Genomic DNA, 24,180 nt, shown 5'->3' with positions numbered 1-24,180 from the left:
ACTAGACCTTGGTCAACACCTAGGATCCCATCTACAAAGTGATGGCAGCATCAAAGATGAAACAAAGTTTTATACTGTTACAGAGCTTTGGAGCATGCCCATTACTTGGGATGATTGATGACACCGCCCTGAGTCCTTCGGGAGAAGGGCGGTATAAAAATCAAATAAATGAAATGAAAATGAAATGTGACAGAATTTAACATTTAAGCTTTTCCTTATTTGTGAAGAGAAGGCAAGAGTAAGAAATCTTTTTTGTGCTATTTATGAACGGCCAGTCAATTCACCAATTTTGATTGTGCCACCTTTTGTTATGGGGTTACCTTATCAGGTTTCCCTTTACTTCAGTGAAGCAGAAAAGAAAGCCATTTATGAGGAAAGTACCTAAAAAGCAAATTGACCCGTGTATCTCACATTTAATCATTACCTGCATTTGTTTAGTCTTCTTGCTAAGAGTCGACATTGACTTGATTGCACATAATCAATCACTTATATCACCTCTAGCTCAAAAAAAGGACAAAATAATAATTTACCACAACTGGATTTGGTTCAAGTCCCATTTTCTGGAAGTGAGTGAAGGAGCAAATCCCTTTGCTCTCCAAACTACCTGTAGTCTTTTGTTGGGGAGGGAAGGGACAGATTTTTGCAGTACCTACATTTTTTCTCCCTAAATTTGGCTAAGGTATCTGGGGTTATGAGTTACAGACTCTCATTGTTTTTTCCCAAGGATCCTGTATCCTTTCATCAGGTTTTTATGTTTCCTGATTAGAGGTTAATGTATTGAGCTAGGAATATGGAGGTCCAATTTCTGTCAGCCCTGGAAGCTCACTGGGTAACTTTGCACTATCCACTTCTCTCAGGCCAATATCTCATAAGATTTCCATGGGAAAAACTGAAGGAGGGATTCCAATGCATGCCCTCTTGAGTTTCTGAACAAAAGGCAGGATATAAATTAATAAGCAGAACATAATGGTGCTTCTTTCTGATTTAGCAACCCATGATTAAAGCAAAGCTTATTTAACATAAGATGTGAAAGTAGCCTAGATCCTTCTAAATGTGCTGTAGTCAGAAATATCTTAACATTTAGCCTCAAACAACTCTCATCATTTTTTTTAAACATGTAGGATAAGCCTGTCTTCAAAATGAGATTCTACTGAGTTTTATAAATAGTAGGTTGTAGATAATCAGTATTATTTTCAGACAGTAGTACTAGAAAGCAGGATACATAGTCAGACAAGTTCAACAAAAATACATTTTTATCTTAACAACTTGATTTAAATTTACTTTTCTATTTTCACATTTCTCCTCTCCTACAGTATTTCCTCATTTAATAAATGCATACTTCAGTTTACATCAAGAATAAAAAATAACTATTGTGAGCCATAATAGGCATAAAGAAGCCAAAGGAGAAAAATATTAGTGAAATTTAAACTTTCATGGGGATAATTTTTTCAAATGTAGTATCAAAAATTTGAATATGGTTATGGCTCTGTTTTTATTAATATGGTAGCCCAAAAACATACAACTGCTCTCTCAAGGGGATTATTTATGGATAGCTGAACTATCACAAAATCTTGTAGAAAACGTGCCTAAACATAAAGAACAGAATAGAGTCGGGTATGGCCAAACAGTTCAAGGAAGTACCGGTCATGTTTTTCTAGTTGCAGATTAGCTTAAGTCCTTAAAATGTCTGTTTCTAAGAACATTATGGGGTTTCTTGAATTTGGATTTCTCTAAGTACCCTATAGAAACTCTTCTTCTGATACAATCTTAAGACAAAGGAGGAACCACTCACAAACTTACAATATTGCCAGTCAACTTGAGTCTAACATACACACCAAAAGTTTCCAGGTATTGTTCATGGGTTTTATTATTTAACCTTTATTCCCATTGGGAATGGAAGGTCCAGCCTGCAGAGAGGTTTGGATCATATCCATTATTTGGGATGACTGATGTAACAGAATTTAACATTTATTATTGCCTGAATTTTGAGGTCTGAATAGTTTTGCTGTAATATATGAGTTTTGAAATATTCTGTGCAAATCAGCTCTATTTTTATTAATAATTTAAACTTCCCTACATAGTTTATACAAACTGGAAACATTAATGACATGCTACCTTATTTTATCTGTTGGTAATCATCATATTCTTTTTGGCTAGATTATTGAACATACACAAACCCCACAAACATAAATCATCTGCTGTGTCCTATTTTATTTCCCCCCTCTGCGATAGCCATTATTCTTTCATAAGTTAGGGTGGGAGGAGTTTAGGGGTTTTTTGTATTAATTATACTGACTTCTTTTTAAATAAGAAAAAAGTAGCTTCACAATATTTTTGTAAGATTGCTTCCCCCCTCTCCAAAATGTGACTTTTTATTTTATCAGTATTATAAGAAAAAATGCCTGTGGTCACGATGAAGAACCTACTTAGCCTATCATCACAGATGGTGCGAGAATTTGCATTCTAAATAGCTGTTTCAGGTACATCATCTTTCTGTAAATTGTTAAAGTTGCCGAGTTCCTTCCTGAAATTATATGGCTGCCCTCTGTAGCCAAGTGATCTTGAGAGATGATTGTCCTTAATCTTTAAGGCTTTAAAGGATTACAGCCAGGTGCTACTCTCACCCTCCTATGTATGTACTCTGAAGCACCTTTTCCAGGTTGAATTCAAAGCATTTCACTGCCCTAATATTTAGGACCAAGATAATAGGTTTTTCGTATCATCAGATCATAGTTGATTCACTATGATATTTAGAAACACGTTAGATATAGGACAGTAGTGGATTTAATTAGCTTATAGATAATAATATTTACAAATCCATGACTTCTAATCCTAGGCTCTGAATTAAAGTAAACCATTCATGAGGAGCTCCAAAAGATTATGCAAGAGGAACTCAGGTTTTTCAGATCTGTACCTACTACAGAAAGTTCTTCATGCAAGATATGGATATAATCATTGTGAAAATTCATGTTTTGTTCCCAAATTGCCATCCAGCAGCAGCAGCCCAATTATATAGTAATTACTAAAGCATATATCTTATTTGAATAATTCCCTCACTTCAGAACATAGTGCGATTAACCTACTTGGTGGCAAAGCAGCTGATCCATTTCCAGGAAACTTTAAAGAGGATAGTTCAACCTTCCTTTAAGATTCTGAGACTTTGTAAGGCAAAATCTGACAAGCAAGACCAAGTCATCTAAAAGCAGGGACTCCTAATTGAAATATCTCAAATCTTTACAAAAGTCTTTTTTTTATCACTATGAGATTCTCTTTGCTGTTAGTTAGAATATTGACAAATCTGGGACAAAAATCCAGCAAGAAGAACTTCAAAAATCAATGTTCTAAAAACCAGGTATAAGACAACTTTCCTTATTAGAATTATTTAGATAAACAAAAAAAGGCAGTCTATCACCTGGCTGACCTACATACATAATTCCATGTTCAATATTTGATTTGAACCAAATTAGTGTAGGAAGCTACACTGTTCTAGGGTAATAAGTGAAATAAAATGAAAGAGGTAAAAAAATAACAACAGGAAGAATAGTAATGAACCTCTTCTCATGTTTTAGTTGCTTTAATAATTTTATGAGTTTTATCTACTATACAAGTACAAATTCTTGTAAATTTATCTACTAGAATTTGCTGAGTAAGAATAGAAAGGATAAGAAAAGCATTTTTGTAATGAAAGGGGGGGGGGAAGAGTCAGATCATGAAGGGAAAGAGACAACACTGCACAGAATGAAAATAACACTGAAATAACACTCAAACCCAGACTTTCTGGGCTTTTTCTTGTAAAAGAAACAATTTTTAAAGTTATGGCTGTTTCCCTCTTGCTTTCTGCTGCTCTTCTCTTCTGCCCTTCTACAAATACCAGATGAGTTGCTGGAACCATGGGGATGAATAAATCATGTTCAAACAGACAATTCATCAGCCATTTTTGCACTGCATCAGCCAACCTGCCCTGCATGTTAGCTTTCCAGGAAAGGAAAGTAATTGAGGGCCATCAGTGAATTACTCACAACTCCAGTTCACTTTGCTGATAAACTTTTAGTGGGGAAAGCCACAAAGCACAGATTGCAAACTAAAACAGAAGCCTTGTAAGAATCAACTTGGCTCAAGCCAAGTGTTCAAATGGTGAACTCTTGAGCAGATCCCATAGAGTAATGTCCTAAATAAATTTTTCATAATTATGCCTACCATGCAGGTAGACAACTTTGAAGATCTCATGTTTTAAATGACAATTCCCACAACACAAAACAGTATGGGAATTCTGGGGACTACCATCCAAAACATTTAAGAGCACTAAGTTCATCTACCACATGTCTAATAGCTACAAAGGGAAATGTACTTTTGTTATTCTTTTCAAGTAATTGAACTTCAGTTTTTCTTTGGAGAATTTGTTATAATGACATTGCTTTGAAATTACCTTTATTAGAATTAGAAATTTTGAAAATTTCTTTCAGGAAGTTTTGAAACATAATAGCAATATTGATGACATAATTCAATATTGATGACAATAATGATTATAAGAGCGAGTTTGGTCTAGTGGTTAAAGCATTAGGCTAGAAACCTGCAAACTGTGATCTGTGGTCCTGCTTTAGGCATGAAAGTCAGCTAGATTACTTTGGGGCAGTCATTATCTCTCAGCCCACAGGACTGTTGTGGCAGGGAAAATAGGAAGGAGTACTAGGTATATTCCCCATCTTGAGTTATTTATAAAAATAGTAACAGTGGGATTAAAAATAAAATAAAATAAATAAAAACCCACCATAAGATTTGAAGCACTTACATTTGCATTGGGAACACTTCCACTAACACAGATGACATCTTGTTTTTGAATTGTTAGTACCTCTTTTGAAAGCTTCAATCGGATTTCATAGGCATTTTCAGATATTTCATCATATAGCAAAGCAATTCCAGTTTTTGTCTGCAAAGCAAAATAATATCAAAGATCAAAATGACAGACTTCTGAGCATGTTTCTTTTCAAAATGATAAGGTTGTCTCTATAATGCCAGATGTGCCTATCTATAATAATAGATATTTCTCATCTATTTCTTCAGAGCAGAGTGTTAAGAAGTTACCGGGAGATTTTTAGGGGAAGTATTCCAGGTTCCAATTTAGTTCTTGCATACCAGCAAAATTACATAGCAGAACTGATAAAAAGGCCTCAACTAGTTCCATCCCCATTTTGACAGAGAAGGCCAATTTTTCTATATAGTCCCCTAAATAATTTATTAAACCTCCGCCACTTTCAACATAACACTGCTGTTGCACTTTCCTCCCAATGCTAGGCCAAAAACTAATTTAACCATTTTAATAAGTGACCTCAAATTTGAAAATAACGGTGCAGAAAAAGGAAAGAAAAGGTATTTGGGATATTGTGATATTTCTTGGCAAGCAGATATGTTACAGGATACACCCATTAGTTCAGCAACTATAGAAACTTATGGCACTATTGAAAAAATGGATTTACCATCGGTCCTCGAAATTCCCGCTGTCACAAGTATCCCCGTGATCACCTGACTGTGATCCAGTCATTCAGGTAGCCTGGCTCATGATAATATCACAGTGAACAATGCCACTTGCGACCTTCCCTGCAAAGTCAATGGGGAAGTCAGCAGGGAAGATTATAAGTTGCCTCAGTAAGACTCTCCTGCTGCATTTTCCCCCAAGGATTCTACTGAGGAGTGCGAAGTCTGTACATCCTCTCATCTGCAGCACCACCTTCCCTCCTGTAGCCTCAGCTGACCTGCTCAAGGCCTCTTCCAGCCTCCCCGTGGCACCCTCTCACATGGCACCCATACATCCCCTGTGCTCCTGCCTCTTCCCGCTTAACCACCCACACTTCCTGGGATTACAATGGCAATCTGGACTGCTGTTGATAAGCAAGGCAGTTACATGATATCACATTTTAAGACTGCATTGCTTAGCAATGGCAACGCTGGTCCCAAGTGCCATCATAACATGAGGACCTGTATTATCTTTGGGCAGCACAAGAATTATATAGTTGATCCCGCTTCCTTCAAGGTTTTACAAAACTACTGCAGAGGTTTGACCTTAGATTTAAAAACATTTCTACAACCAAAAATTGTTTTAGTATAAAAACATTAGTATAAAGATTTAGTATAAAAGTAAAACTTGCGGGGGGGAAGCATATCTGAATTAAAACCAAAGAAGATAAGCACTGTATTAAATTTACTAAAGTAGGATAACATTTTGATATTATGCAGTCAGTCAGTAGGAAACAAGAAGACTTCTAACCCAGTATTCATTTTTTATCTATCATTATATTGAAAATACAAGTAGAAATGTCAGGTATCGGCAAAGGAAGCAACAAAGTAATAAAATTTATTGCATGCTTTTTGATTTAGATAAAGTATATGATAAACTTGAATTGTGGAACATTTTATGTGAATATGGAGTTGAAGATTGGTTGATGAATGTGATAAGAGTAAGTATATAATGGAAATAAAACATGTAGGTGACAATGGTTCAACATTGAGCCAGGAGCATAAAAAAAGATGTGTAAGATCCCCTTTGTTATTTAACTGGACAGCCCAGGGCCAATTTGGCCAACCTTTCAAGGACATTTCTTTACTTAGAGAGACAGAATGGCCATGGGTACGGGGAACAAACCCCCCCCCCAGCAAATAAAACAATGAGAGAGTTCTTCGCCACTGACTTTGCTTATGAGAAGTTGGCAGGGAGAGAGAAATGGAAGGAGTCAATTTATGGGATGGAATGCTAGCCAAAAGATGGTGGGTGTTATGAGAATGAATGAATGAATGAATATGAGAATGAGTATTAAGAGAATGAATATTTCTTTTAAAAAATTGAAAGTACACGGTAGCATGTATCTGTATACTTTGTCATATGGAACTGAAAACTGGGTATGTCGGGTAAAATAGAAAACTAAGCTGAATGTGTTAGAAATGTGCTATGTTAAAAATGCATTTTTGTAAAAACAGAAAGGATAGACTCAAGAACGAATGGGTACCAAAAAGTAAATAGAGATGGTATGGTCATATAAACAGAATGAATGAGGATCAAACTGTCAAATATATGGCAAAATTACTGCTGGCCTTGGGTACAATAAAGTACAACTGTCTGTGAAGGAACTGTGAAAAGGTTGAGAGGAAGGAGAAGTTTAGGAAAGTTGTAATCAGATAAAATTCATGAGAGATTTTTAAAAAGTATGGAGAGGTTTGGTGAATAATCTTGGTTAAAAATAGAACTTTTTCTTTTTCTCCCCTCCTCCCCTTCTCTTACTACTTATCCCAAGAAATAAGAGAGGACTGCTTTTCATTTAGAGTATTTTCACAATTTAATAGTTTTATAATGTTGTGAAAGTATTCAGATCCTGGCTTAGTTTGGCTGGAGGTTGTAGGGGTCTGGATGAGGAGAAACCAGCTGCGACTCAACCCTAGCAAGATGGAGTGGTTGACCTTCTGAGATCAGCAGAGTTGATATCTCTGACTCTGGATCAGGTAACACTCCGTCATACAGATGGGGTGCACAATTTGGGGGTTGATTTGGACTCACAGCTCCTGCTGAAAGAGCAGGTGGCAGCCATGGCCAGGGGGACCTTTGCATAAATCTATCTTGTGTGCTAATTGAACTCATTCCTGACCGGGAGGTCTTGCTCATGGTCACCCATGCTTTAATCACCTCCCATATAGATGACTCCAATGCACTCTACATGGGGCTGCCCTTGGAAGACCATCCAGAAGCTGCAACTGGTCCAGAATGCATAGCACACTCGGTTTGGGTTGTCACATGGTAACATTACTGTTGTATGAGCTGCACTGGCTTTCACTTGCAATCCAAAGTGCTGGTTATTACCTTCACCTTACCACCTATATAGCAGAGGGTCAGATTACTTGTGGAACCAATTCTCCCGGAAGATATCTGCCCATGCTATTAACTTAGACAGACCTGCACTTCAAGTCTTTCCCATTGAATGTTGTCATCTGATGGGTCTTCTGAGGTGTGCCTTCTTGGTAGCCACCTAGTCCTTTGGAACAGCTTCCCACTGGAGATCAGAAGGCTGTGAGTGTCTTGTGATGGGTATGTTTGGAGGATATGTTTTAAACTATGTTTTGTGGATTGTTGTGCAAAATCTTTAACTATACAAACTATGACATTGGTCAAAGAACATCAGTATGAAGGTATTGTCAGAAAAAAAAAATACTGCCTTCAGAAGGAAAGACACTTACTTTTTCAATGAATAAAAAAGCCAAAGTCTGCTGGCTACTATATACCAGGTGAAGTACTTCGCCTGCAATCTCAAAAAGCCCTCCTGATTTGTGACCTTATTCAGGGGGAGTCCACAGACCTCATGGGCATTACGGAGACCTGGTTGGGCTCAGAGGGAGGGGGTCCCCCTTGTTGAGTTGTGCCCTCCGGGTTTCCGAGCATTTCATCAACCGAGAGCCCAAGGTAGGGGTGGAGGGGTGGCGGTTGTCATTAGGGAAGATCTAGAGCCGAGGGAGGCCACTGTTCCTCAGATTGCCGGTTGTGAATCCCTCTTTGTGAGGTGGGGCCATAGGAATCAGTTGGGTCTGTTGATCACGTACCTGGCTCCTTGCTGCGTGACTACAGCCCTACCCGAGTTGTTGGAGGTGCTTGCCGGGGTGGCGGTGGAGACCCCCAGACTTATATTCATGGGGGATTTCAACTTGCCATCGACCGGCTTGTCATCGACGGCAGCCCGGGAGTTCCAGGCTTCCATGACGGCCTTGGACCTGATTCAAGTAATTGATGGCCCTACGCACACGGGAGGAGGCACACTGGATCTAATTTATATCTCTGGACAGTGGCTAAATGATCTGGAATTAGGTGATTTAGTAACAGAACCGGTGTCATGGTCAGATCATTTTCTCCTTCGCCTGGACTTTCGGACCGCCACCCACCATCGCAGGGAGACGGAACCAATATGTTGGTTCCGTCCCAGGCGCCTGATGGATCCCGAGAGGTTCCTGATGGAGCTTGGGCCATTCCCTGAGGATCTGGCCCACGGCACGGCTGAAGAACTAGTTGTGGCCTGGGAACAGGCCGCGGCTGGAGCTTTGGACCGTGTCGTGCCTTTGCGGCCTCTGACCCGGCTCAGATCTCAGCCGGCCCCTTGGTTTTCCAAGGGGCTGAGGGAGATGAAATGCCGGAGAAGAGGCCTAGAGAGTACCTGGAAGTCCAGCCGTTCCGAAGCTGACCGGACACTAGTTAGGTCTTATTCTAAGGCCTACCTAGTGGCAATGAGGGAGGTGAAGCGTTCCTACGCTTCCACCCTCATTGCGTCAGCAGATAACCGCCCGGCCGCCCTGTTTCTGGTGACCCGCTCTCTCCTTCATCAGGAGGTGCAGGATGACCCTTTGCAGGGACCTGTCGAGGAGTTTAGTGGTTATCTATACGATAAAATCGTTCAGCTCCGGGATGGCTTGGACCGAAATTGGGATGATCCAAGTGAGAGGGCTGAGTTGCGTCTTGTCGAGATTGTTTGGGATGAGTTTGACCCTGTGGCTCCCGAGGACGTGGACAGGTTGTTGGGGAGGCTTCACGCCACTACATGTTTACTAGACCCGTGCCCTTCCTGGTTGGTGCTGGCCACACAGGAGGTGATACGAGGCTGGCTCCAGGGGATTATCAACGCTTCCTTGTCGGAGGGGGTTTTCCCTGCCGCCTTGAAAGAGGTGGTGGTGAGACCCCTCCTCAAGAAGCCTTCCCTGGACCCGGCTATTTTGGGTAATTATCGTCCGGTCTCCAACCTTTGCTTTGTTAAGAAGGTTGTAGAGAGTGCTGTGGCGCGGCAGCTACCCTAATACCTGGATGAAGCTGTCTATCTAGACCCGTTCCAGTCTGGCTTCCGACCCGGATATAGCACGGAGACAGCTTTGGTCGCATTGGTGGATGATCTCTGGAGGGCCAGAGACAGGGATTATTCCTCTGCCCTGCTCCTGTTAGATCTCTCAGCGGCTTTTGATACCATCGACCATGGTATCCTGCTGCGCCGGTTAGGGGAGTTGGGAGTGGGAGGCACCATTTATCGGTGGTTCTCCTCCTATCTCTCTGACCGGTCGCAGACGGTGTTGACAGGGGGGCAGAGGTCGGCCGTGAGGCGCCTTACTTGTGGGGTGCCGCAGGGGTAGATTCTCTCGCCCCTCCTGTTCAACATCTATATGAAGCCATTGGGTGAGATCATCAGTGGCTTTGGGGTGAGATACCTGCTGTACGCTGATGACACTCAGCTGTACTTTTCCACCCCGGGCCACCCCAACGAAGCTGTTGAAGTGCTGTCCTGGTGTTTGGAAGCCGTACAGGTCTGGATGGGGAGGAATAGGCTCAAGCTCAATCCCTCCAAGACGGAGTGGCTGTGGATGCCGACACCCCGATACAGTCAGCTGCAGCCGCAGCTGACTGTTGGGGGTGAGTTATTGGCCCCAAGGGAAAGGGTACGCAACTTGGGTGTTCTCCTGGATGAACGGCTGTTGTTTGAAGATCATTTGACGACCGTCTCCAGGAGAGTTTTTCACCAGGTTTGCCTGGTTCGCCAGTTGCGCTCCTTCCTTGATCGGGATGCCTTATGCACAGTCACTCATGCTCTTGTTACCTCTCGCTTGGATTATTGCAATGCTCTCTACATGGGGCTCCCCTTGAAGTGCACTCGGAGGCTTCAGTTAGTCCAGAATGCAGCTGCGTGGGTGATAGAGGGAGCCTCACGCAGCTCCCATGTAACACCACTCCTGCGCAGGCTGCACTGGCTGCCTGTGGTCTTTCGGGTGCACTTTAAGGTTTTGGTTACTACCTTTAAAGCGCTCCATGGCTTAGAGCCTGGGTACTTACGGGACCGCCTACTGTTACCCCATGCCTCCCACCGAACGATACGCTCACACAGAGAGGGACTTTTCAGGGTGCCGTCCGCCAAACAATGTCGGCTGGTGGCCCCCAGGGGAAGATCCTTCTCTGTGGGGGCTCCTACTCTCTGTAACGAACTTCCCCCTGGTTTGCGCCAAATACCTGACCTTCGGACCTTTCGCCGCGAATTGAAAACGTATTTATTTACTCGCGCGGGGCTGGCTTAAGTTTCTGTTAAATTTCTAACTTTTAAATTTTTAAAATTTCTAAATTTTATATGAATTTTAACGGGTTTTTAGATTTTAAATGTTTTAAAGTTTCGGCCAATTGTATAATAAGTTTTTAAATTTTGTTTTTTAATTGTATATTGATTGTGTTTTATTTTGGCTGTAAACCGCCCTGAGTCCTTCGGGAGACGGGCGGTATAGAAATCTAATAAATAATAATAATAATAAAAAAAACAAAAGTGGATGTTGCCATCTCCACTGTGGATGAGCCAAAAACAATACATGAAATATGGAAAGCTTCATCTTATCTGAGTAGTTTCAGAGAACATAGGATCCACTACTGATAAAGCAATTCCTGAAAAGCATTTTCAATAAAGAAAAAGTACAAACATATATAAATGTAACATTTTAAAAAATTTGGGGTTCATCATTGAGATATAGGTGTAAACCTGGTTTGAGATTGGAGTCACTTTGAAAATTTAGCCTGTTTAAAAATCCTCAAAACAGTTTATAAGAGATTGAGAATCCATAAAATAAACAACAACAACAACAACAACAACAACAATAATAATAATAATTTAATTTCTATACCGCTCTTCTCCCGAAGGATTCAGGGCGGTTTACAGCCAAGTAAAACACAATAAAGAAGTACAATATACAATTAAAAACCCAATTTTAAAAAAACCTATTCAATTTGGCCCATTAATTAACATACACATTAAAACCATAAAAAACCCCATTAAAATTAATAGTAGATTTCCATTTTATGCTAGTCCTGCACAGAAGAATAAGTACGTCTTCAGCTCGTGGCAAAAGGTCCGGAGGTCAGGTAGTTGTCAAAGTCCTGGGGGAAGCTCATTCCAGAGGGTAGGTGCCCCCACAGAGAAGGGTCTCCCCCTGGGGGTCACCAGCCGACATTGTTTGGCTGAGGGCACCCTGAGGAGGCCCTCCCTATGGGAGCGCACAGGTCGGTGGGAGGCAAACGGTAGCAGCAGGCGGTCTCGTAAATACCCCAGTCCTAAGCCATGGAGCGCTTTAAAGGTGGTAACCGACACCTTGAAGTGCACCCGGAAGACCACAGGCAGCCAGTGCAGCTTGCGCAGGAGAGGTGTTATATGGGAGCCACGAGTAGCTCCCTCTATCACCCGTGCAGCCGCATTCTGGACCAACTGGAGCCTCCGGGTGCTCTTCAAGGGGAGCCCCATGTAGAGAGCATTACAGTAGTCCAGGCGGGATGTAACGAGGGCATGAGTGACTGTGCATAAGGATTTTACAATAATCTGTACACATTTCATGTTGGCAAATAACCACGCATTGTCTTGCAGTCAATGAATAGTTGTAGGATGCATTTACCCCAGAAGGAGGGAAATGGCTCATAATGGATTTGGTTTCCAAACTGAGATAAAGAGGTTTTCTTCATGTCCTAGCTGGCTCCACGTTTTGGAGATGAGATATTTCATTTCTATACAAACACGAGGGAGAAAAATACCTTCTCAAATATAATAAAAAGTAGTAAGTGTACTTTCATCAGAATGGAACTATAATATGCCTTCATCTTTTATGTGAACAAGCTACACTTTGATGTAGCTTTAGAATACGAACAACCATGTCTTCTTAATTTGAAGGTACTGTTCCTGTAATTTGGGCACACTATGTGAATAGATAATGGAATTAGGAAAGGACGGTTTTGCTTTGCAAAGTCAAGATGACAATTACTAAGGCAGACAGACAAGCTCAAAGAGATTACTGGTAATGGCTTTGGAAGAGTTACTAAAAGGAATAGGTCAAAATCCTGCACATTTCTCTGTATATCAAGGAGCACCAACTCAACAGTATTTAATTAACTGCTTTTATGTTTAGAGAGCCAATGTAGTCTTCTAGTTAAGATATTGGACTGGTAACAGGAAGATCCAAATTCAAGTATACTTTCATAGAAATTCACAGGATCTTCTTTCAGCCCAACTCCCCAGCACTGTTAATAGAAAAAGGAGGACTACTATATATATTTCTGTTGCTCCTGAATTTAAAAAGTATACATGGAAAGCTCTGATCATCTCACCTGACACTCTATGCAGAGAGAATCACGACAGAGGGGAAGGGAGCGAAATGAGAAGAGTGGAAAGAGAGATTTACAAACACCAACAGGAGGCTGGAACGGAAGAAAGATGTAATCATTGTCCTAGTCTGGCTCTGCTGAGAGAGAAAGCCAAAAACACTTTTAAAAGCGTGCCAGTGTTTTACAAGCTGCGATATTTTACAAGCAATTTAAGATAATTTAAGGCATGAAAACGCTCTTCATTTTTTTTAAAAAAAAAATCTGACTTTGATGAATGACAGTGGCAGTCTTCAAAATGAAACTCCTACATCAGGAATTGTGCAATGATAAACAATCAATATGAAATAGATTTATTTCATAAAATTGAATGATACTGTCATTGTTCTATATGCTGTATGTTAAATTACCGTATATACTCGAGTATAAGCCGAGTTTTTCAGCACGTTTTTTGTGCTGAAAAACGTCCCCTCGGCTTATACTCGAGTCTACGTCTTCGGGAACCCCGCACAGGAGGGGGTACCGAACGGACTCCCATGGGAGGGACGGGAGCGGGCCCGCGCCGAGGTCTCGGGGGATTTGTCGCCCCCAGGCCGGCCCCCATTCCCGTGTCTGGTGGGCGGACGGCGCAAACTTGGCGGACTGTGCATTGGCGCGGGGAAGCCCTGGTGGTGCAGTGAGAGGGCTGGGCAGGGGAGCCGCCAGCCTTCTCGGCTGAGGAGGAGGTTTCCCGACCGCGCCGCGAGCCACCCAAGGCCAGAAGAAAGGTCATTCCATCGAGTAATGGGCGAAGGCTCCTTCCTCTCCGCCTTACCCATGCTGTGCGAGCCGGCTGGGCTGCAACCCGCTGCCGCCGCTCCTTCCTCAGCCTCCGGGGCTCGCTCTAGCAGCCGCCAAGCTCAGGCGGACTCGGCAGCTCCCATCAGCACTCGCGCGGCGCGATTCGGGCAGGAGGAGTCGGGCTCGCTCTGTGGCGGTGGCGCCGCTGCCGCCGCCGCCACCACCGCCACGGAGCAAGCCCGACCTCCTGCCCGAATCGCGCCGTGCGAGTGCTGATGGGGAGCTGCCGAGTCCGCCTGAGCTTGGCGGCTGCTAGAGCGCGAGCCCCGGGAGGCTGAGGAAGGAGCGGCGGCAGCGGGGTTGCAGCCCAGCCGGCTCGCACAGCATGGGTAAGGCGGAGAGGAAGGAGCCTTCGCCCATTACTCGATGGAATGACCTTTCTTCTGGCCTTTGGGTGGTTTCGCGGCGCAGAGCGCAGCGCCATCCCGCCCGCGACCCTCAAACTCGCGTTCCGCTTTCTGGTAAATTGAGACGCCCGGTGAACAAACAATGCAGCAACTCAGAGCAAGCGGCGATTGGCCAAGCTCAACCAGTAGAAAAAAGGTTCTCCCGTGTCGTCATTGTTGCTAGGCAGATGTTCAGGCGCAACGGGAGAGAGAAGAGGGGAAACCTCCTCCCTCAGCCGAGAAGGACTGCACCGCCAGGGCTTCCCCGCGCCAATGCATAGCCTGGCGGGAGTTACTGCAGCTCACCCGGCTCCCGCCCCAACTGGTGGTGTTGGGGCAGCAGCTGCCGCTTTCTAGCAAAAAGGTCGCTCGCCCAAAACTCCTCGCCTTCTCCTGGGAAGGGCTGGATGGCTAGCCAGGAAGGGTTGAATAAGCAAGCCAACCTCCCTCCCTCCCTCCCTCCTCTCCCCCGCAAGCGAAAGAGCGTTTTCCCGTTGGAAGAGAGAGAGAGAGAAAGGAGGGGCCGTTCCTCCCCTTCTTTCATTCTTTCTTCTCCCTCCGTGCTTCAGAAGCTGGGCGTGTGTGTGCGCGCCCTAGTCCCCTTCTGTTCCGTGGCGCTGGAAGAGAGAGAGAGAGAGAGAGAAAGGAGGGGCCATTCCTCCCCTTCTTTCATTCTTTCTTCTCCCTCCGTGCTTCACCGTGCTGGGCGACCTGGAGCAGCTGCTCTTCAGCCAGATGCTCGGTGAGTCAGCCCGTCCCCTTCCTTCCCGTGGGGTCTGCCTTGCTGGTGAAGGTTATTGGGGCTTTTGAGCAAGGGAGGAGGAGCGAGCACCGCCTTCGCGCTGGCATTCCGGGATTTCCTTTGTTTAGAGCTGGGAATCCTCCTTCCCCTTTGCACTCCCTCCTCCTCTCTCTCTCTCTCTCCCACACACACACACACACACACAGACTTCTAAAGTCGATTGGCACAATGCTAAGCAAACACAGCAGTGGGTCAAGGGTGAAGGGCTAGGAACCTGGCAGGTGAAAGGTTGAGCGACATGAAAGGCAAAGACCACAATTGTTTTAAGAAAGAAGCTTTAGCAGGAGGGGGATGGAGGGTGTTTTAAGTTTTGGCAAACAGCCAGGCCAACTGTATTGGAGAAGGTCACACAACTGGCCTTAACATTTTAGCTGCTGTCTTTTCCTCACACTTGGGTTTAATGATATTAGAGATCCTTATTGCCCTGCCAAAAAAAAAAAAAGAGCCACCCCAACGTCTATGAAAATTAACCTTCTGCCAAGAGACACTGTGCAGGGTATTTTCACTATTGGTGTGCATACAGGCTTAGATTTGTGCTGGGTTCTTAGTGCTTAGAGCACTGACCTTCAGAGGCACCCTGGTCCCTTGGAAGCTAAAGGAGGACTCATTTTCATGCTTGCAGTTGTATTGTCAATTTCTGTGAGACAATGTTGTTGAAGTAACTCACTCACTCATTCATTCATTCATTCATTCCTTGTGTGTCCAATCACACTTAGCCAATAAAAATTCTATTCTATTCTATTCTATTCATTCATTCATTCATTTTATTTTGTCAAATACATATTAAATAATTATATAAATATAAGCATGAATTGAATACATAAAAGGAATACAACTAAAGGGAACATTAGGACAGGGACGGTAGGCACGTTGGTGCTCTTATGCACGCCCCTTACAGACCTCTTAGGAATGGGGTGAGGTCAATACTAGATAGTCTTTGGTTAAGGCTTTGGGGATTTTGGGAAGAGACCAGAGTCAGGTAGCACATTCAGGCATTAACAACTCTGTTACTGAAGTCACATTTTCTGCAATCTAGATTGGAGGTTCACTTTAAGTTTGAATCTATTGTGTTCTCGTGTATTGTTGTGGTTGAAGCTGAAGTAGTCATTGATAGGAAGTACATTGTAGCAGATAATTTTATGAGCTATGCTCAGGTCATACCAAAGGCGGCGTAGTTCTAAATTTTCTAAAGCTGGGAATCCTCCTTCCCCCTTTTGCACTTTTATTGTTTTTCGTTCAAATAAATATTCATGTTATTTTACTTGGCTCTATCTTTATTTTTTACATTGACCAGTAGCTGCCTCATTTCCCACCCTCGGCTTATACTCGAGTCAATAGTTTTTCCCAGTTTTTGTGGTAAAATTAGGTGCCTCGGCTTATATTCGGATCGGCTTATACTCGAGTATATACGGTAATATGCATATTTATTTCTTCCCTAATCGTAGCACCAATGAAACCATTCGTTTTATTCGGGGGGGGGGAGTTTATACAAATATCATGTTAGCGACTTGTGGTAAGTATCAGAGTGTGGGATTTTGTTTAAGAATTCCTTACATGCAAACTTAATGAATGCATGTGGAGAGAAATGGGATGATTGTAAGCAAGCTGTTCCAAGTTATGCAAATTTCCTCTTCCGAACAGATACCATGTGGGCATATAGGAATTCTTCACAGAGTTAGGTATATATCAATGGTGGAATTCAAATTTTTTTACTACCAGTTCTGTGGGCATGACTTGTTGGGCATGACTTGGTGGGCATGGCAGAGGAAGGATACTGCAAAATCTCCATTCCCACCCCACTCCAGAGGAAGGATACTGCAAAATCCCCATTCCCTCCCCACTCCTGGGGGAAGGATACTGCAAAATCCCCATTCCCTCCCCACTCCTGGGGGAAAGATACTGCAAAATCTCCATTCCCACCCCACTCCAGAGGAAGGATACTGCAAAATCTCCATTCCCTCCCCACTCCTGGGGGAAGGATACTGCAAAATCCCCATTCCCTCCGCACTCCTGGGGGAAAGATACTGCAAAATTTCCATTCCCACCCCACTCCAGAGGAAGGATACTGCAAAATCCCCATTCTCTCCGCACTCCTGGGGGAAGGATATTCCCACCCCACTCTGGGGCCAGCCGGAGGTGGCATTTGCCGGTTCTCTGAAGTACTCAAAATTTCCGCTACCAGTTCTCCAGAACCCGTCAGAACCTGCTGAATTTCACCCCTGGTATATATACTTTAATACACTCCCTCCATATTCTCCAGCATCAACTAAGGTGAGGGGCTCCTTGATATATGCTGGATATCATAAATGCTTCATTCTCAATTCTCTAGACAAACGAGACATTAGTAATGTCTTACAAAATAAGCTGTGGGGGAATAAAACTGAGTAAAAATGCTGCACTTAGTGGAGAGTGGTAGAAGGATTCCCAAGGTTTTCAGAAGATGTAGGCTTTTTTTTCCTAAGAGAAGGGCATAGCTAGTTTTTACCATATCATATCTCATATATGATTATGTGTATGAAAGTTGTTAGGGGCTGTCTTTATTTATTTTCCTCTTTTAGATAAGATACCCAAAATAACAATCTTACTTTTATCTTGAAAACAAAATTTTAGGCCATCTCAGCAGGACTGTTCCTCTTGCCCAGTAAACCTTGCTTCATTCGCACTACAGACATTTTCCCCCTGTGTGCTCAGTGTTCTCTTTGCACTGAGCCAGGTGTGAGTTCACCAGAGGAAGAGGTGTGAATGTTTTGATTTGCAATCCTTCAGATGAAATCTATATCTCGCCTTCATTACTCTTTTGCATAAAAATGCAAAATAATCTACTTCAGAGCACATGATATTAAAAGTATTGAGGCTATTCAATACATGCCCACTGAGATATAACACCAAATAAACAAAAATCCTGAACGGAATATGGTAAAATATATAGGTAGTTCTCAGTTATTTATTCGAAATTACAGCAGCACTGAATGGGGAGCCTTATGACCAGTATTCAAAGTTGCAGCTGTGCATTCATGTGCATCCCCAGTGTCACATGATCACCATTTGTGATGTTCACTGTCTGCTTCCAACAAAGTCGATGGGTAAGGTAGCAGGAGGTCACAATTGATGATCACATGATGTCATGCTTAACAACTATGCAGGGTTTGCTTAATGACCACAACTGGAACTGCCTGAATTGCTGCTCCAAGTCATGATGTTGTACTCCACAACTGTGTCTCTTAGATGATGGAGTTCCCAGTCCCAATTAGTCTAGTTAACCAAGGACTACTCGTAACAACTAAAAACAATACATATGGGGGGGGGAACTGAGTTAATACAGCATAGTAAGGAATACACAGCTCTCAAATAATCCAACTTTTGTAAAAAGATAATACACAAATTTCATAAAATGCATGATTTTACATCTCAAAAATCTTGAATGGATGTCTTGGGGCTATAAGGATCTAAATGGGAAGATATACACTGAAGTGTAGAAATGACCCAGGAGAGCGTTTCCAGTTAAAAATCAAGACGGTATTTTATTGACCATTACAAAGAGTATATATAGCGTTTCATAGTTTAGCTAACATATGTGTCACTTCATCATTGGCTAATATTATCTCCAAGACACAACAATTGGTTAGTTATTGACTTCTGCTTTCAGGCGGATATGCATACGTGCAAGGAAGAAAGAATAACGGATGTTCCATTCTATTGTGTACATACTCTGGTTATGTATAGATTTAGGAGCTTGTATTTGTAAGCTTATTCCCTTTACTTTGCTTGTACCTTTGTACTCTGCTGGGAACATTACTTATCTGAGGTTTGCCATCCAAAATAAGAATGCCGCCCGCATTCCTTTCCCTACAACACATACACGTACAAAGTACAAACCCTACACTGAAGTTGATCCCAACAAAACAAACTTGCCAATTGTCCATAAACCAGCTGGCTATCTGCTTTGATAATGACTGTGGATAGGGTGTCACTCTCTCTGAAGGAGCAGGTCTGAGAACTGGAGATCCTTCTAAACTTTTGGCTACTGCAGAATAAGCAGGTGGAAGGTATGTTTAGAGCTTTAAAGAGACACCACTTCAAGAAGATCCTCACCTTTATTGGGATGGCATCTCCAAGATTCTTGGATTAGTAGGTTCTGGAAGGAGAGGCACAAGTAGAGAGTATATAGGATGCAGGGATCTGTAACTATAGCTGTTCTAATAAAAGTAGCTTTCAGTGCACACAGTATGTTTTTTAGTTTAATCTGCCTTACAGGCCAATGTCAGTCTTCCAAGTTTGAATGTTTTTCCTTTCATTCTTTTTCTTCCTGTGAAGTGGGGGGAGGTGATATCTGAGGCATTTTTATATAACTACTTTTAGTCTGGAGTCAAGACATATTTATCTGATAATTGCCTTGGTAACAGATGTTCCTTCTGTTGTCCTTCAAGGCCATCCTCTAGACTCAGACTCTACAAGTATATATTTGAGGGGATGAGAACTCATCCATTGTATTACAAAAAGGAATATGATCCTCCAGTCCGGAAACTGGCATGAGTCTTGTGGTCTGGGCATTGGGTTTGAAAAACTGACACTAAGTTGTTGAACTCATTTTTCTCTTTTGGCTTCTAGCAAGACATCAAAGTGACACAGGGTAGTTGAAAGATATTCTTGCCCTACCTAGGGTACTGGGATTTTTTTGTCCTAGAAGCATTCTATGATAGATTGCAGATTTTTTTTAACCCAGAACCTACAGTATTTCACATGGTGGTTAATAGTTTCATGACCAGATATCATGCCTGGGAGTGGTTTTCTTATTATTCCTAGGATGGGCACTTCACCAGTATGTTGAGAAAGTGACTGATGCTCTTGAAAACTATGTTATGTTTGGTTGCTTTGACAGAAATGGAGGATGGGTTAAAGAAATATGTGTGTGTGGGAGTCTGAATGTTATCACACAATCATATGATCTATTAGCCTCCACACCCTTCTGTAAATGGAGATGGTCATTGTCTATGCGACCATTTTATGATAGTGGGAAAAAGTGTTTTCCATAGACTGGGGTTGAGGCTGGTATGGTTTCTTTGGATGTTTTGTACTTTTATGTTTTAGGAACTGATCGGAAAAAGTGTTTGCATTAGTATCTGCTGCCTCTGCTTTTGTATTTTTGGGGTTAGGTTATTTGTAGTTTTATCGGACATTGAACATTGGCTCATCTACCATTTCTGCAAACAAGACCCCTTTGAACAAGCCTAATATTAGAACTGATTTTGATTTAAAGTCTATATTCCAGTTCTTCCCATTTGTGTCTTTGTGCTGACCACCATGGCTGAGGTTGAGAACCAGGCATTGTCCAGATTAGTTTCACTAATCAAGGCTCACTAGATTGTGCCTTGACAGGAAGTGGTGGGTTGCCCCCGGTTCGGACCGGTTCTAGAGAACCGGTAATAAAACCAGCAGGAAGCTCCACTGACGTCATCAAAAGTGATCTGCGCATGCGTGGGCACAATGCGAACCGAAAGTAAAGGTAAGTAGAACCCACCCCTGTTGACAGGGGATCCTATGCTCTGGAGGAATGGGTTAAATTAATTGTTTGGCCTGTAAGATAGAGGCACGAGGGGATAGAGTTAAGAGTATAGTGTAGCCTTGGCTTCAACCTTTTTGGTAAGGATGTGGATAAGCTTCTGCACAACCCAGGTGATGGAGGCTCATGCAGTTCCGCTTTTCATCTTTTTCCTTCTTGCCTCCCTTAGGATTTGATCCAGCAGGGCAGGATCAAAATCTGTTCCCTGGTCTTCTTCTGACTGCACAGTGTTTGGTCACTGATGTGGGCCTGATGCAAAAGAAGGTGTGGCCTGATTTGACATTTTATGATCTAATAATCTTCTTCAGGGGAGAAAAGACCAAGGAATTTTGGAGGGAAATTACTTGATAAAGCCAGCTAAGAAAATGAGAGAAAAAAATAGTGAGATGATCAGCTCCCTGACCCAAACCTACTTTTTTCCCATCCATTATCCAGGCCATCTTTGTTTCTCATATTCAAATCAAAGGTGAGCAGGAATTCATACATGATATTGTTATCATGTTTGCAAACTCCTCCTCTACACAGCCATATGATTTGCTTCATTTGTTATTTATATCAAGTTTCTCAACTAAAAGGCTTACAGTATTAAAAAGCAGCCCCCCGGCTATAATGCAGGCATTAATGTTAATGACATTAGCCTTGGAACAGGAGTGATTAACAGCTGGTTCTCAATCTGTGTGATCTTAATCATGAGAAAGTAAGCAGTAATGGCTTGTTTAATTACAGTAAACACAGTGTGTCACCAGCTAATTAGATATGATTGATTATTGCTAACTTCATTCTCTACTCAAAATTAGAAGCAAACATTTGAATTCAATAATAAATGCTCAGAATGAACTTTAAGAATTTCACTTTAAGTATAGTAAAATATATTAAAAATAAAAAAAAATGTCAACAATGTTGAACAGATCAAGGGATGGGGCAAAACAAGGTTCAATGATATTCAGGTATAAACCCTTTCAGTAATAATGACCTTAAAGGAAATAAAAATCACAAACCTGCTCAATGAGAAGTGAGGGGTCATAGGCCAGGAGTCAAACTTAACTCTGTCTTAGCCCCAACATTGTGGAACATGAAGTCCTCTCTCCCTCCCCCAACTCTCTGTGTACTGTTCGACAGCTTGGAATATTTTCACCGATTTCCAGAAATATCACATTTAGAAGATACCCCACTCCTCTCGAACAGCAATAAGCTATAAAAGAACAAATCATCAGTAATTGATGTCCTACAACCTATCTTCAAAGTGAGCAAAACTTAGAGCTTACCACTAGTCACATTGATAAACTTGATTATTTAATTAATTAAAGTCCAGTATAGGTGTTTCATTGACTTCTAACTTAACTTAAATACATTTAGTTTTACCTGTAACTCTACAGGGAAACCACTGGAATAAATCTCAACATAAACATAATAGTTTAGCATAATATTTATTGACAAGAGTCCAATTGTTTTATCAAGTTTAATCTTTCTATTGCCTACTCAAACTTAGTCTGAACAATGTAATATAAATTTATCAATGCATCAGAAGGAAGGGGTGCTTAGTGGAATAATTGGCAAAATAAATTATATGTGAGAAAAGATACACATAATGTAATGACTTCTGCAAAAAAACGAGGATGAGAAAAGAATAGGAAAATATAATGTATGTGCAAACCAAAAGTTGAAGGTTGTTTGTTCAAGGACAGTATATATTGGAAATTAAGCATGCTTGAGAATAAATTAAATGCTTAGCAAATGATTCAAGACTGAGCAGCAGATTAATCCATCAAGCACCAAGATAGTTATGTTTGACAAAGAAAAGACAGAATGTTTACTAATAATGGGGAAATGGATGGAAAATTCTAAATCATGAAAATATTTGTAAAAGTATAGTAGGAAGTATATGTAGCATATGGACTGTTGAGTGGAGTAAATATTTGTTGAAAGGAGCAAAATTGGGTATATATAAGAACATGCTTCTCTCCATCTTGTTCTATGTAAAAAAGAATTGAGTATGTCAGGAGAAACATAAAAAAGTAAACAGAATACAGTGGGATTAGTGATTTAATAACTACTGTAAAACCAGAAAAGACAAAATCTAAAGGTAATAAATTATTGTGAGTCAAATAAAAAAGTATAAAGAAACATTGAGATACTAGTTTATTTGAATTGAGGGAGTGAATGAGGAACAAATTACAAAATAAAACTCATTGTGTCAAGAGGAAGGAGAACACCAAGAAAGTCATTTGATAAAGTTGATGAGATCTTTTAAAAATGAGAAGTCTAAAGGACAAGAGGCAACATTTAAATTATTGTATGCATATGGTGAAAGAATAGAAAGTATGGAAAAGGTATAGTGAATGGTGCTGGTATGAACTAGAATCCTTAACTCATGCCTTTAATATTTTTCTGCGTACTATTATTTACTTTTTGGTGTACGTTGCACAATATTACTTATCTCAAAAGGGAACTGTGTGATGGGAACTTTTAGTGGCTACAGGGATGAAGTGAGCAACCATTTCTTTGTTCATGAAGACTGAATGCACTGTAATGCCAATAACACCAAATACTGATTCTCCATTCAATCTGTAACCTTTATCTTGTGATTATTTTGAAGTACAACCCTCATGGCTTAGACATCTATTCTAACTTTTGAATGTATTTGTTTCTTCTCTATTTTCTTTTTTGTAGCATCATGCCTGATGAATATAGTTCAGAGTAATTCAAAGACTTGCACACTGTGTTTGTCATCTTGCTCAGCTAAGCATGAATAAGTTGGTGAGAAACAGCGATCAGCAACAAGACAGGATTCTGAAAATTGGATTATTATTCTGAAGAGAAATAATACGCATATATTAAATTACTGTCATTGTCAATAATGAAACTGTGATCCATGGCAGCTAATATAGATGAAGAAATTCTTCTGTGGAGAAAAGAACATACTGGAGGACACCACAATCCAACAGTTGCCTTGCACTTATGGAAAACCAGCTGTGCAAAGTGACTTGTCCAGTTTTCCCTAAGGGCTTCAGCTTTCTATACCTATATCCCCATTAGCACCACATCAAATATGGAAGCACCTTTTATTTTTGGAATAAATCCAGCCTTAATTGTCACATAACTACTGATCTAATCGTTTTTAGGAATGACTATTATGTTATACTGGTCTGGAATGCGGCTCATATAAATAATTTGAAATATGCTAATTATTTATAAGAACAGCACTAAGAATAAGAAGAATGTCCGGGTTCCAAGTAACACCCCCAACGAAAGAAGACTCCGAGGCTTGAAGTTCTTCAAAGTTCCATTTTATTAGAGATGTCATATTGGCACACCTGGGAAAACCCAAATCTAAATGTTTCCAGGTTTTCCCCACCCAAAGGAAAGTCCAAGGCCCTGCCCAGCACCCACAAGTCAATCACATGGCCCAATCATAGCACTGACCCAACAGGAGATGCCTCCCAGTTCCAGCCCTCCAGGTGCA

General features: G+C 41.6%; 1 protein-coding gene across 1 annotated transcript in view; it reads right to left on the bottom strand.

Annotated features, from left to right (window-relative positions):
* SNTG2 (syntrophin gamma 2) overlaps positions 1 to 24,180 on the bottom strand; it is a 305,949-nt gene that overhangs the window by 162,017 nt on the left and 119,752 nt on the right. Inside the window, exon 2 of the mRNA XM_058177752.1 lies at positions 4,790 to 4,927. Within this exon, the coding sequence (XP_058033735.1) occupies positions 4,790 to 4,927 (138 nt within the window). The remainder of the gene's footprint in view (positions 1 to 4,789; positions 4,928 to 24,180) is intronic.

Source organism: Ahaetulla prasina, chromosome 1, assembly GCF_028640845.1.
Source record: "Ahaetulla prasina isolate Xishuangbanna chromosome 1, ASM2864084v1, whole genome shotgun sequence".
Lineage (NCBI taxonomy): Eukaryota > Metazoa > Chordata > Lepidosauria > Squamata > Colubridae > Ahaetulla > Ahaetulla prasina.
The sequence above is the reverse complement of the archived record's forward strand: the minus strand, read 5'-3'. Positions and strand labels throughout refer to the sequence as shown.